The sequence below is a fragment of the Centrocercus urophasianus genome, unplaced genomic scaffold (assembly GCF_019232065.1).
Source record: "Centrocercus urophasianus isolate 14NV4802_14NV808 unplaced genomic scaffold, USGS_Curo_1.0 seq_13, whole genome shotgun sequence".
In the NCBI taxonomy this organism is placed as follows: Eukaryota; Metazoa; Chordata; class Aves; order Galliformes; family Phasianidae; genus Centrocercus; species Centrocercus urophasianus.
The window spans coordinates 9875235-9890368 of NW_024884475.1; the positions used below are offsets into that span (position 1 = coordinate 9875235).

General features: G+C 38.3%; 1 protein-coding gene across 3 annotated transcripts in view; it reads left to right on the plus strand.

Moving 5' to 3' along the window:
* The window catches only part of AFAP1 (actin filament associated protein 1), a 106693-nt gene that overhangs the window by 67959 nt on the left and 23600 nt on the right, over positions 1 to 15134 (plus strand). For all 3 annotated transcript variants that reach the window (XM_042812836.1, XM_042812834.1, XM_042812833.1), the window contains exons 6-9: positions 1276 to 1455; positions 11116 to 11208; positions 12188 to 12272; positions 14712 to 14861. In XM_042812836.1, the coding sequence (XP_042668770.1) occupies positions 1276 to 1455; positions 11116 to 11208; positions 12188 to 12272; positions 14712 to 14861 (508 nt within the window). The remainder of the gene's footprint in view (positions 1 to 1275; positions 1456 to 11115; positions 11209 to 12187; positions 12273 to 14711; positions 14862 to 15134) is intronic.

A 15134-nucleotide genomic window follows, 5' to 3' on the forward strand; every position in this document is an offset into this window, starting at 1 on the left:
TCTGTATGCTTTTAAATACTTCTTTGAGTGACTGTTGTATGTTTTGTAGGTTTCATAGCTTGAAAACTTAAGTTTTTTGCAATTACAACCTTAAAAGTTCTGACCAAGTGGGAGAAATTTTGAGTTAATTGGCCTTGGAGAGAAAGGAAGATGGTGGGTAATTTGCAGACAGTGGCTTTATTTGTTCAGCCTAAATTGGAGTGTTTATGATATCCTTATAAAAGCTACTGTTCTGACAGTTTGCATCATGGCTTGATTATGCAGAAGTCCATGTGCTTCATTCTGCTCACATCTATACGTATATTCTGCATGTGTATATACTAGTCAGTGTTTAATATTGGATACATTTTCAGCCTTCATGCTTATCTGTATGAGTAAAAGTCCAGCTTATTTTGGTATATAAAATTACTTGGCATTCATATACACAGCTGGACATTGTTCTGCAGTCTGGCACTCTATGACAGCTTTCTTAAAGTCAGCTATACTGATGTGCTAGAAGAATAGGAACTCAGTCAGCAGGACAAGTGACAGTGTGGAACTCCTCATGTTTTAGTCACCAGTTCAAACACAGATCAAGTCATCAGTAATCCAGCATGGAATGGCTGTTCTTTGACAGCACTTGCTACCGAGGGAAAAGGAAAAATAATATATAATTCATATAGTTTCAGCTAGAAGCTTATAGAGTAAACCAACATTTGTGTGATTTTTTGCAGTGAATTATGAAACTGAATTAGTTGAAAAATTACAGTCCTCTTGCCTTGCCCTCTTTCCACACTGTGACAAAATTTGCTGCTTATCTGAACAAAAAGGGCAGCTGAATAAGGTGTCTGTCTGTTCCTGAGTGATGGCAGCCATGTAGGCACATCCTAGGTTTGCCTTGATGGTGCTAGAGGGCAGACACAGCATCTGGGCTTGAAAGTTATTAACTGTACAGGCATGTTCTACTGCTACCTGTGAACAGACATGCAAAATCACCCTCTCCATACCTGATGGAGGCCAAGGTTGAATCATGAAGATAACGCAGAGATCCTTAATGCCTTCCATATGTTGTACCTGTCCTGCAACAGCAGATCTCTATTAATGATGGTCTGGAAGCAATTTTTTTTGCAAAGAGGATGAGAAGGAGAAATGTGAAGCCAGGATTGGCTAAGCTCCATGGTATGTGGTAAAGGGTCTGTGGAAAATATTAAAAATAGAATTTCTATATAATAACAGCTCTCCTCCAAAGTTCAGAAAGATGAGATCTAACTTTTGACCTTCCCTTACATTTTACAGTGTTACAAAAGTTCTAAGGACCAGCAGCCCCAGATGGAGCTGCTCCTGAATGACTGCAGCATCACCTACATCCCCAAAGACAGCAAAAAGAAGAAACATGAGCTGAAAATCTCGCACCAAGGAGCAGATGCACTAGTTCTGGCAGTACAGAGCAAAGAGCAGGCGGAGCAGTGGCTAAAGGTATGGGGTAACCACTTAAATTCCAGCCAGTCTGAGACTGCAGAAATCCAGACTTAAAGGTCTGGCCTTGAGGCAGCTCCTTGGGCAACCAGAAGCTCAGTGTCACACAGCTGCTGCGTGTGCTTATGCTTTTCACTAACAGCACAGCAATTGGTACCAAGAGAGGAGATAACAATTCCCTTCCATTTCTATCTCTAGCTCATTCTCCAGAAAGATTTGGTGGCTCAGATTCCCTCAGGTAAAGAAAGCTGGCACTCAGCAAGCTTTTTGTCCATCAACATAGCAGCTAAGGCTACCATGCAGAATTGGGCATACCACCATCACAGTCATCTTTTTATAAAAGAGATAACTCTGAGGAGGTACCTGCTTGAATTGCTCAGGAGGAAGAAAAAATATTCAGATTCTTGAAGTCAGTTAAAGTTTACTGGTTCTCATGGAGCAGTGCATCCTCTGTTACAGTTTGCTCTGGAAAAGACAGTTCTGAGAAACAGGATTTTGTTATTTTTCACCTTTCTGTGCGGTCTCTGAAAATGTGGAAAATTCTGCTGCAAGGGTGGCAGTTTTATAGTGGACTTTGCCAGTCTCAGATAATGGATAATGGAGTTCAGTGAGGTAGTGTGGGAAACCACTGCACTTTTAGTGGCTTGGTTTAAGACCTTTAAATCCAGCCTTTTAAGTGCATGTTGAAAGTCTAAATGCATAAGACCGATCAGGCATTCTCTATGTTGTGCTCTGATCTAACCTTATATGGTACTTATTTTGCTGAGAATAAATTGTATTTCTCCAAACACAATTGAATTAAACACATAGGAATTTCCTGATGACAGTTGTTTTTTTTTTGTAGAAAGGAGGAGAGAGAAAATGCAGCTTAAGAGGTATGAGCTATGCTGTGGGCTAACTGACCAAGTGGAAAATTAATCTGTAATTTCCTATTTTGCAACATTAGAATATACTTTTTGGGGATTGCAGGATTTCCATGCTTTGTTTTTGAATGGGAGTTTGCATTTTGTCTTAAAAAATGTTTTCTCCTTTTAGTATAAACTAATCATTATTTTTAGGTGTCTTCTAACACCAGTATTTTAAGTTTCAAAACAAAAAACCATCTGAGTGTCCTATTAACTCACCTCAAATTCAAAGCATTGATGGGAATGAAAATGAATTCATCAGTAGTATTCTTTGCTGAGGGAATTCCACTTTAGTTAGATCATAGTAACGGTCCCATTATTTCCTGCCTTGTGCTAAAGTTGGGTTTAGTGAAGCTGAATACATTGGCAGTTATCAGACTTTCTTTCATAAAAATTGTTTTCTTTTTTTGTTGTTGTTTTTTTTCCCATAAGACTTTCTTCACAGAGAACAGTACTAGATTTTCCCCTATCCCGGATGCATTCCTGCTACTTAAGGAAGAAAAAAAAAAGAAAAAAGGTTTTGTACAGTTACACATTTGGCACAGTTGTGTGCGATGAGGTCGAATGGCTGTACAGTATGCTGTCATCTGTAGAGCACGTGGAGACAGTCTGACAGCACTTTATTTAGTTCCTCCTGCTGCAAAGCTCTCCCCAAGAAGCTATCCCAACAACATGGCAACGCTACTGTATGCTCAGTTTCCAGGTTCTCAGTGCTGCTGCCGTATTCTCTGATCTGTACAACACAAATAGCAAGCCAGCAGCTAAAACACAGTGGTTTGTGCAGCTCTTGCAACAGCTCCACAGTTTTGAGAAGTGTGGCTCCTCAGAAAATAAAATTATTTATTTTCTGTTTTTTAAAAGGTATGAAAAAACTGTTTGTTTTTTTTTAGTTATGAAAATACTTTGGCTTTGCTCATTGAGCCTTTACAATGAGCTTGTGAAGATTTTAATTTCTGTAGGTAATAAATAGACAGATTTGTACGCTGTGCAAAGGGCCTCTGCATCCTTAGTTTTTAATCAAAACACGCCCTCTCTGTCGCTGATGCTTTATGAATACGTACATGCCAGTGGAGCTGGGTTACTGCTTGGGAACAACAGGTTCTCATGAAGAAATCTGTATGCAAGTATCAAGTTAAAGCTTTATTCTTGAGCCTGAAAAGCTCAAAATGGATTTGAAGGCCAGATTTTCCCATGAAAGCTAAACTAGATGATCTTTTTAAAGTCAGATGTAATCTCTAAAAAATGCATTTGCTTAAGCAAATAATTTTAAAATACCTATTGAAAGACAAGGGGCATTAGAACAAGTAGAGTTGAAATAAATGCAGAATATTTTAGACCTTTTTTGTAAAGATGACACCAAGAAAACAGCTGATAAACGTGCAAATTGAAGTCTAGACTGGAAACCACAGAGGGAGTTTCAGGTTTACCAGCTAACAAATACTTTCTGAAAAAGATAGCTGATGTCACCAAAGAGCCTGTCCTGATTGCAGAGCATTGAGCATAACTGGTATAAAATCCAGGCTACAGCTGAGATCATAGCAGTATTACTGTGTACAACATAAAGTGGTGGAAATTTCCAAACTTGAGTCCTAAAATGTTCCCACAAAAATGTACATGAAAAAATGTATGCAGTTACACACTTTGACCCAAACATGAGCTTTTTCCATGTGCGCTTGGAGTATATGAGCATCTGTGTGCACTTCTGTGCATTTGTGGTCAAGTGAGGTCTTAAATCTTCGTGTTTGTCTCAGCACATCCAACAGACTGATGGAAACTCCGCACTTATTTGTGAGCATCCCTGGGAAATGCTACATTAGAAATAAAAGGACTACTAAGAAGATTACAAGGAGAAGCTTGTTTAATGGCTTCATTCACACAGATGAATATGTTCTTTGTGCAGGGCCTTCAAACTAGCCCCAGAAGACAGCTCTTAATATTATAAATACACAGATGCCAAAGAAATAATTTCTGAAGCAGCTTCTTTTAGAAGACCAATAGGAGAGGGAAATGGTCATGGTGTCTGGCCCCAAGGCCTTCCCCTCCTCCTAGAGATGCCTCTTGCAAAAATGAAATGAAAAATGAATTTCTGATTTATCACTCACCACTTAGCTATCATGCATCGTAGTTAATCTATGAATCATTTCTGAATCTTGTCCTTTATTTTCATTTTTTCCTAATGCTAAACACCCTTGGTTAACTTTTCTTCAGCTTATGGTGTGCAGCAGCTGTTCACTTCAGGGTCTGTAATTGAGCACATAATGTATCTATCCTCGTATCTGCATTGTCCTGATCCTTTAATAAGAGAGATTTCATCCCGAAGATAGAAGACAATCAGAGCTGCGTCATTCAGTGATGCTATGTTGCTCGTCACGAGACTGCTGAGTTGACCTACCCAACTTCCATCTTTGATAGTTGCATGTTATCTCCTGTGAAAATCTTAGAAAACCTCTTATTTTTCTCCCACTACGTTCAGCTTAGTGAGAAGGCCAAGTGGCTTCTGGGCTTCAGTCTTAATGTGGACTGAATTTTACTGAAGAATAAACTACTGGCATAGCTCTTTGTTTACCAGTTCAAATCAGCAGAAAACTGAACTTGTAACCGTAAACACTGTGTGTCTGCTTTTGCTTTCTATGGGTATTTCCAGATGAAGATCTCAAAATACTTCAAACATTACTTTTTTGGCTGAAGCAAAGGTCCCTAAAGTTGTCATTATCTCCATTTTTTAGCTGGGAAAAGTCAAGTGCTGAATGATTGTACCTTAAAACTAACTGAGTAGAAAAGCAGTAGGGGGATGGATGCATGGTGAGAACAACTGATTTCCGTACAGTGTTTGTTGGCTTACAAGTAACTGTAGGCATGCACAGTGTCCTGGGACAGTCAGGCTGGGTTCTTTCTGCACTTCATTACCAGTGCAATGCAGTGATGGCAGAACCTGAAGGCTCAGAGCGCTGAGCTGCATGTGAAAGCTGTGACAGCCTGCAAGGTCCCTTCTGGTGTGCTTGGGCAGAGCAGCAGAACTCTGTCTTTTCTGGGAGGTGGCCAGCAGCCACATGAACTAGTGGGTTTGTATGACTGGCACTGTGGGAAAAAGATGTACTTCAAAAAAAAAAGCAGATGCTGTATGTAATATTTTCTTAAAAAGCAACGAATAAGGAACCACAAGTATCCTATTTGCTTGCTTTCTCAGGGATGCATTTTCTTTATGCTAAAATCTCAAATGCAAGTTGTAGGAAATCTCAGAGCGGCACTTGGAAGGGCTGAGATTGCATCTCCTGCTTTCCCCACTAGACAGCATTCCTTCTCTTTGCTGCTTGCAGCTTTGGATGGCAAATTATTTAAACAGTACCCAGCTCAGATTTATGGCTTGAAATGCATTCTGCATCCCTGCATTGCCTAGACTGGAGGTGCAGCCCTGTGCAGGGGCACTGCTCCCCATGCAGAACAATGTCTCCAGCCACCCAGCACTGCCTGTCCGGGGCTCTTTCTAGTCCAGTGGCCATATATGGAAATAGTCTTCATGGTAGCAATGCAAGAAAGAGGACACAGGGTTTGTCTTGGTTAGATATGCCAGGAAATTATTTTTATGGGAATATACACATAGTAAAATAGGCTTGCTGGCTGTTAGTTTGCTGGAATCTCATCCCCAATGTACTCAGAGAAATGGCAATAAGACAGAAAGATGAATCTTTTCAGGATTGGTTATGCTTCAGGATGATGTTTTCCAGTACATAAAGTAAAACGTGTTTATTTTCAGGACTTACAACATAGACTACGTGAATAATTTCTGCTTTTCCTCTAATTTCTGTGGGTAAACTTCTTGAGGCATTTCTTCTCTTTAAAGTGCTAGTAGAACTTTACTGCTCTGTTAAGTAGGATAAGATTAATGCTAATATATGTAGTGCATAAGAGGTCCAATGGAGAAAATGAGAATTTAGTTACTCCAAAAGTCCCAGAAGTTCTCCAGCACTGAGCAGGAGGTGCTTCAGGATCAAGAACTGCAGGAGTAACTCTGGAGCCGAAAGCATTTCCTTCTGCTTGGTTGTATATGTGCAGATTTCAGTTTGACCATAATCCCAACTTCAGAGATAAGAAGAGATGAGAGGCAGGGCACATGAGCCCTCCCCTGCTTCTAGCAGTTCCTGTGTTCTCTGAGATGTAGGGATAGACTGGGACAGAAGGGTTTGTTGGTTGGTTGGATGAATTTCTAGTTTGGCTGCATAAAGAAATGAAGCAAATGTCCTTCAAAAAATGAAGCAGAATTATCAGTTTTCTCTCTCATTTCTTCTGAACTCAGTCAAATTTAATCTTTTTTCTGTTTGTTGTGGGAGATGGTGTCTGTCTCACAGACATTAAATTCCTGTGAGTTTCATGAAAACAGGTGTTGGGTGGACAAGAGATGCAGTAATCACATCTCTGTGGTAAGTACAGTCTGAGACTGACCTCATCCCTTGGTATCTTCTGAGACAAAGTTTTGTAAGCCTTTCAGACACAGGAAGGCTTTCAGTCTTACTCCTTATCAGTTACCAAAGAACTCAACCACAAGGAAGCAGCTGCATGCTTAATACTTTTGCTCAGAATTTGCTGGGTTTCTTTGGGGCAGGGGATGGTAAGTCAGTAGCTGACTTTCTGGTTTTACAGCATACACCATATTTTTATCTGGCAGTTGGATCTTTGAAGGTAGTTGGAAAAACCTTATTTGATTCTTCTGATTTTGCATGTAAAAAGAATAAATGTAGGGCAACTGTTTTGCCTGCAGTTGTGGTGTGTCATTTAAAATAAAATACACATAGAAATTTGTGTGTGAGTGAAGGTATGAAAGATTTGTAGTCAACTTTATTGCTTGTGTATTAGGCTTTTATAAAGACAAATATTCCAGACATACCACATGGCAAAAATTCCACTGGCTTCACCCATCATTATCAGCTGCTTTGGGCAGGGAATCTTTCCAGCTGTGTACCTGCAAATATTTCCCCTTCATTCCTCATGGCGCCAACATCAGTGCAATACACTTGCATATCCAGATCCAGCTGGGGATTCAAGACCTTATTATAACACAAATAAGTAAAAATAGTACAGTGCAGGCTGCACAAGCTTTTTACATGTCTGCATTTGAAAGAGGCAGTTCTGGAATCTAATGGTAATATTGTTATGGTAACTATGATATTTAAAATTCTTGTGATGGAATAGCAAGAGATTATTTTAAATGTATTTACTTTTGAAGCTGTCCAAACAAATAAAAGGTCTTCTGTCTTCTGGTTACATTTATTCATATATTTTAATTATTTTAGTACACAGCATGTTTACAATCTTAGTTTGATTTTCCTGGCATCCTGTGCGTGTGTGTATATTATATATGATGCATTTATAGTGAGCAGAAGAGAATGATTTCCCTTTTCTTATGTGTAGGAAAAATTAAGCTATTAATGGAGTATGCTCCATTACAAAGTAATCTAGTGCAGCCTTCCAATTCCATTTATTAAAAATCACACATTTGGAGATTTCTTTTATTTGCTTTCTAGTTTTGAAACTGCTCTGATAATATATTTATTCATATTTTCATACATTTCATTGCAACGGATAGAAGTTTGCTGACCTCACCCTGCTCCTGCTCTCAAGTATTTTTTAATGAAAATAGCATTCTTTTGTTTTCGTATGACTCCAAGAGATGGAACATTATAGAAAAAAATTGACAAGAACTCTGAGTCTTGTGACAGAAATTCTGCAAGTTGGCAACGCGAGTGGAATGTTTTATCCTTAAAATTTTGAGTTAAAGCTATAAGCATGTGAAAACCTCATTTGTAATGGCAGCTGTCTGCAAACGTAATTATAGAGAGTGCATCCAGGCAACCATTATATATTAAAGGCATTTCATCCTGGTGAGCTCTGAAAGTATGAATTCTATGCTGTGCATCAAACACAATTATATTGCACATAGAAGATGATGAGGAAGCATTTGCTAACAAACCCCTTGAGGCTAGATGAAGTGTGGAATCCTTGAAAATCCATTTTCTTCAGATCTTGACATGAACTTCTATTTGGCAGTATGCTATTTTTTCAATCAAAATTTAATTACAACCCAATTAAACACTTTAGCGTCTCCTTAAATATGTGAGGTATGATAAGAACCGTATTTACTTGAGTGCATGACTTTGCACATATTATTCAGTAAGCACTGCCAAATCATTTCCCTCTGTTCTGTCTGTAACTCCCATTAATATCTGCTTTTGCCAGAATTAACTGACTGTGTGGTGTCAGCAGATGCTGAAAACATGAGCCATTGAATCAGGGTCATGCAGAAGACAGAAATGAATGTTCCCAGAAATTGTGTTTTCTCTAACTGAAGACCAGTAATTGAAAGGAAAGTAATACACAGAAACAAATTCTAATGTGTGTGTAGAGACCTAGGGAGAAGTTTAACTCTGAGATGCAAAAGTTTTGCGGTAGGCATATCTACATTTTCCATTAGAAAGCACACCCAGTGCCATGAATTTGATAATACTGTGCTTATGTTTCTGAGAAAAAAACACAGAGAAGTTCAGACAGTCATGAAAGGATACCGAAACATTTTAAGATACTTAGAACTAAAAATGTAGGTTCATTTCCCTCCTGTGCTTAGATTTGTTAAGTAACATTGAGTGAGTGATTTAATCTTTCTTTCATTTCTGAGCTCTCCATATGTAATATAGATTTGGTTCTCTTCCTGTCTTTATGGCGTATAGTGCCTTTAATTTACGAAGTGCTCATGAATTGTTTCATTAAGGTCTCTGTAAGACCATAAACATTTGCTTTGCTTAGTTCACCCTTACAGGGAACTTCAGTGCTGTGAAAATAACTTTAAACTGTGTTTGATGTTGTCTTCAGCTATTTAATGGTTTCTACATCAAAATTGTTCAGTTCAGAACTGGGAAGAGGCTGTTATTATCCTGCTCCCCATTTAAGGAAATCTGGATTTTGACAGTTGGATAATTGCTATTATTTCTGCACCTGGTAGTTCTCAGACCAAGTCATACTCTCTCCTACACAGACTTGCTGTAAACGGGGAAAAAGAGAGAGCAGGGTGTGTAAACACAGCCATGTACATTGAAAGGGGAAAATCTGCATGTCTAGCAGGAAAGCTTTCAACAGGGTAGGATGTCTTCCTTCTTTATCAAGTCAGGCTCTGCTGTCCTCATGTGGCTGTCGCTGTAATCCAGTAGTGGATGATCACTGGTGTGTACAGAATAGAGTCATAGAATCATTTAGTTTTGAAAAGACCCTTAAGATTGTCGTGTCCATCCATCACCTCACATTCATATCCTTCACAGAGCCTTCCAACACTAAAATAGATCAACTCTTCTGCCCAACTTGGTGTCATTTGCAAATTTAATGAAGGTAAACTCAAAACTGGTCTCAATGCTAAGCCCTAGGGAACCTAATTGGTGAGCGGTCACCAATTAGATTTAACTCCAATCTCAGTAACCCTTGGGGCCCTGCCAGTTTTTTACCCAGAAGACAGTATATCCATCCAAGCCATGAGCAGCCAGTTCCTCCAGGAAAAGGCTGACTGTGGGAAACAGGGTCAAATGCTTTGCTAAAATCCAAGTAAACAACATCCATTGCTGTTTCCTCTTCCACTCAATAGGTCGTCATGACATAGAAAAGATCAGATTAGTCAGGCAGGATCTGCTTTTTATAAATGATTAGATGTGCTAAATACTAATTAGATGTGTTGAATGCTGAAAAACTCTCCTTTTTTGAAAGATTGTATTCTGATTTTGTTTTCTGTCTGCTGTTATCTTATTAGTCTATCCAAATATCTACTTGAAGTTTTCATTTCATGTATGGCTGAAAAGTTTTAAGGATACTAGTGAATATTGCGGCTTTCTCTAGCTCAGCTTTTCTGACTGCTCATGTAGAATTTAGGCTTGTATTTCCTGCAGTCAGAAAGCAAGTAAGATGGCAGTAGCGTGTGACAAAAGTAGTGTAATCAGTTTCCATTGGCATGAATCTGCATGGGAGAGTCGAGATCTGTTCTCATCATCACATGCAGTTTCATGCTGATAATCACCAGGTAGGAACCTCACTAGAAAAAAAAAGTTAACATCATAGAAAATCATCAGATTTTCACTGTCATCACTTACGTCTACATTTAAATAGTTTCAGGTTTTGAACTTCACTTTCTGTTGAGATCTCAGTGATTTCAGTGAGATTTTTCTTTAACGTTCTAAAAATAGACTTAATGTCATTACCATTTTTGAGAAGTCGTTTACAATTACTTTGACCTATACCTTTATGTCAATATGCAAGTATAAAATGAAAATGTCATGAAATACCTCTGCACAGTATTAACTGTAGATCAATTGTCACTTCCTCGGATCTAATCCCACTTTTTTGGCATAATAATGTAGGTAATTCGGTGGTGTCAGCAAAGTTCATATTGCAGAAGTAGTACACAGAAATCAGCAGCGCTTTGGTTTCTTTACTCAGGAGGGCCTCAGAGCTTAGCTTGTCTAGAAACTGACACCTTCCACCTCTAGACACCATGTCTCCTGCAGGTCACACATGACATGGCTCAGAAAAGCAGTATGAGAGCTTCGTGGTGGCAGCCTGCCTGACACACTGCTGTGGACAGAAAGATTCACACCACTACTTTTCTAACCTGCCAGCCTGCTAAGCGTTTGTGTGAATCTCCTTTCCATTTCCCCTTCGCATTCATACATAATTTCTCAAATTTGTATTTGGTAAGCAATTAATAGGTTTTGCCTTTGCTCCTAAGGTAATAAAAGATGTGTGCAACAACTGTACGGGCACTGTGGACTCTGACGGGCCATTGTCTAGTTCTCCAGTACACAAGACAGAGCTGGAAAAGGTAAGTTTACCAAAGTGATCAATGCTAACTTTCTCAGAACTATTATTGAGGCGCTGCTGGGCACTGCATGGTAGACAGGATGTTCTTTAGACCACAAAGGTTTTATCACTAATTTCCAAGGGCACGGTCTGTCCTTCTGGTGGCATCACACTGCACTCATTATTGTTGCACTGTACCCAGGAAATTAAGAGCAAAATATCTTCCACAATAGTTCAGGTGTTTTCTATGCACAAGCCCAAAGCAGCTGTGTTTGCATGCTTGCAAGCACCAGCACATCATTAACAAATGAAATGGAAATATCAATAAACAGTTGTATTCTAAAATGCTCACTTTAAAACAACTTTTCCATAGTTTCTTCTTGTAGTATTCTGTACATCTTCATGTCTCCACCACTCATGAAGAATGTGGTGCCAGCATAATCTTTATTCCACCTCATCCTGTATCCCATACACAGCAATTATAGGATAACTGGTGCTAAAAATCTATTTCAAATGCTCCTATTTTGCAAATACTGAAAATATTTAAGCACCAGATAGGAATGCACTGTGTTCTGACAGTGGTGTTCTGGACAGGTTGGTATTGTAAATGCATGTGTGAAGAAATTCTTAAAAAAAAAAATCATTTTAAAGTTTGTCTTATCTACATTCATTGTTTAGTAGATTATTCATTGCTTAGCAGGTTAATACACAGAGACACTGTGCAATCTTGTAATGCATTTAGAACATAATGTGCAATGATTTTTTCACTTAGAAGGAAAGTCTTTTGATGTAGACTTGTGATTTCTGTGCTATTCTATGTGGAACTATAAAAAGTTATTTAAACCTGAATATTCTACTACCTTCTGTTTACCTTCGAAGTGGATCCATACTTGAAAAGTGCTTTATTCATAGCAAGCTTAATTTAAATTGACTGATGAGACTTAATGTGATGAAGGTGAGAATGTGATGTGGCAGGGCAGCTGATATCTTTGTTCCTGCAGAAGTTGTCATCTGAGAGACCAAGTTCAGATGGGGAGGGTGCTGTGGAAAATGGCATCACCACAGTGTGCAATGGAAAAGAACAAGGTATGTCTCAAATGCAGAGATGCTTACTGCAAAGAATACGTGCAAATATGAAGAGAGAGGAAGTAAAATAGATCTACCTTCTTTTTTTTTTTTTAATAGTCAGTAATGCTTTTGAATTTTTACTCAGTGGGAAAAATCAGTATTAGTATAAAGAGACAGAATATAGAAATTTTGATTTGACTTTTTGTCTATTCAGAGGTACAGTTTTTTAAGGACAAGAGCGACCACTATAGGCAACTAACAGTTGCTTATGGTAACTCTAACTGTACAGCAGGAATATAAGCAGTGGATGTATAGACTTCAAGTAAAAAAATCCCTACATCTCTGCATATTGGAAGGATAATATGTATATATGAATATATATCTCAGTTTATACGTGTATGTGTCTGCACACAAAAAAATAAGTATTATGTATGATTGTATATATTAATATACTGCAATGTACATAATCATGTTATATCAGTGGGTTTGTGTGTATATATTCATGTAATTTTAAGTGTGCTGCTTTGGAGCCATGCATATCTTGTAATCTGTGTTGTCAGATGCACAACTCAAGCTGATGGCATTTTCCCTGAGTTGTATCTAAAAAACTCAACGTCTGTGCTCTTACCTCCACGCCCTTTGTTTTCTCCCCAAAAGAAAGGAAATTATGTGATTTCCTTAACAGGCTGTGTAGCAGTGGTATCATCTAGATGGCACAAAATTGACGTTTTTCTGCAGCTGTGAAGCTGAAGTGTAATGTGAGCTGCAGGAAACACCGTGTGTCGATACTGGCTTTGGTGCCAGCTGCCAGCCCTGTCTCGCCTTTTCGTTCATTCCCACTGTCTTCTTCCTGTGTCATTTTTCCAGCGTTTCCTCACCATCCAGATCTCTGACATACCCAGTAGAATGGAACAGTGTCAGTTATTGTGGTTTCCAGAAGCTGCAGTACATGCTTATGTTTCACAGCATAACTGCTAAGCTTTCAGAAAGCCCACTGCTCAGGTTTTAATCTCTGCAGCCCAGTGATCAGCTCTGTCATACACAGAGTTCATCCAGGTGTTGTCCAAGACATCCCAGAGTGACCAGTGGCTCAGGTGCCCTGCAGGAAGCATTCTGATGGGGCATGTGCTGCAAGGTAGCCAGAACATCTGCATTGGTGTTTACTGGAAAAAAAAACATCCACACCCAAAACCCACTTTTTTGCCCTCAGCGCTGCATTTAGCAGGTGTAAGATTTATACGATCTTGGCCACAGATACAATTACTAAATCATTTTCCATGTTTGCTAGCAATTAAGCTAAACATGATAAATTATGCCCTTGTGAGTCTCAAACTGCTACTCTGTTTTCCATGTATTCCTCTTCCCATTTCAGATCATTTCAGATAATTTTTCATGTGAACATTTTGTTCTTTTTCTCCTTGTTTACACAAGCCCATAACCATTAAACTTTCTGTTTGGGGAAGTAGGAAATGGAACTAAGGATGCGAGGGGTAAACTTAAAGCAGCTCCATCAGTAACTATCCTACATGTAATTTCCTTCTGAATCATAAATCAGGGTAATTACATGGGTAGATTTGCTACCCTGTCAGTTAACAGATTGACTTTTGCTCTGTTGGTGGAATCCAAATCCACTGAATGTCATTTCTGAAACAAAGATTCTTTCATTATTTTGGTTGTATTTTGCAAATAAATTGCCTTTTCCTTTTTTTTTTAATTTTGTTTTAGAACATTTTTTTCTTATTTTTCTGCTAGTTAGAATTTTAGTCAGATACGCAGTTTTAAAAGTGATATCCACAGTCTTTGCCCTGTTACTTTCATGGCTCAGTGCACAAACTGGAGGTTAGCAAGATCTCTCCTTATAGCAAGCTTTGTATTTTTTGTGATCAGCAATCACGATCATAAAAAGTGCCAGCTTTTAATCATTGAGTGCTTATACTGATCGCACTAATTTACTTGTTAATCGCTAATTTATAAGTCTTGTCTTTCTGAAAGGCCTATTTTGATTAGATTCCTTAACAACAGAGCCATTTTTGCTGGGCAAGCATATTATGTCTTTGTTAATTATTTGTTGCCTTTTATTAGATAAGTGTTTAGAATGGTGTCTGATCATCTGGCTGAATTTTTATTCTCATGTATAGGTGCAGAATAGTTTGTTCATATTGATAAATTTACACAGTGACTGCTTTGGAAAGAGACTTCAAGCTGGATTAGATGAAATTAAATTAAAAGTTTGATTTTTGTTTTTCTTACCCTTCCGAATGCCATGATTTTTATAGTAAAAAGGTGATTTATGGGCATCGTATTCAGGAGGACATATAATGTTTATCTCATGGCAGACTGCAACTGAACAAATGTTTACTTTACATTGTTTGCCAAAGCTACTTTTTTTATTCAGATTTTCTTTGTTGACTACATAATTTAAACACACTAAAATGCAAACTTTTGCTTTTTTAATAGTGAAGAGGAAAAAAAGTTCAAAAACAGAAGCCAAGGGCACTGTGACTAAAGTAACAGGGAAAAAGATAACGAAGATCATTGGTTTAGGAAAGAAAAAGCCATCAACAGATGAACAGACCTCATCAGCTGAAGAAGATGTTCCAACATGTGGTCAGTTGTTTTTCTTCTTGGGTCTTTAAGGCAGCTTGTGACTAAAAATTTTTAACATTCTAGCCTAGAAAGTCCCATGAATTTGCTTTTACTGCTGTAATTTTTACCGCTGCATCAGAAGGGTGCACTCAGGTTGGAAGACTAGAGTAATCAAGAGCTTATCAAAGAGTCTAGAATAGTTTGACTTTTTAAATAAAAGAGTAGCACAGGCTTTGAAGGAAATGAGCTGTTTTCAAACCAATAGGTATAAAATAGGTTGGATTATAAAATAAA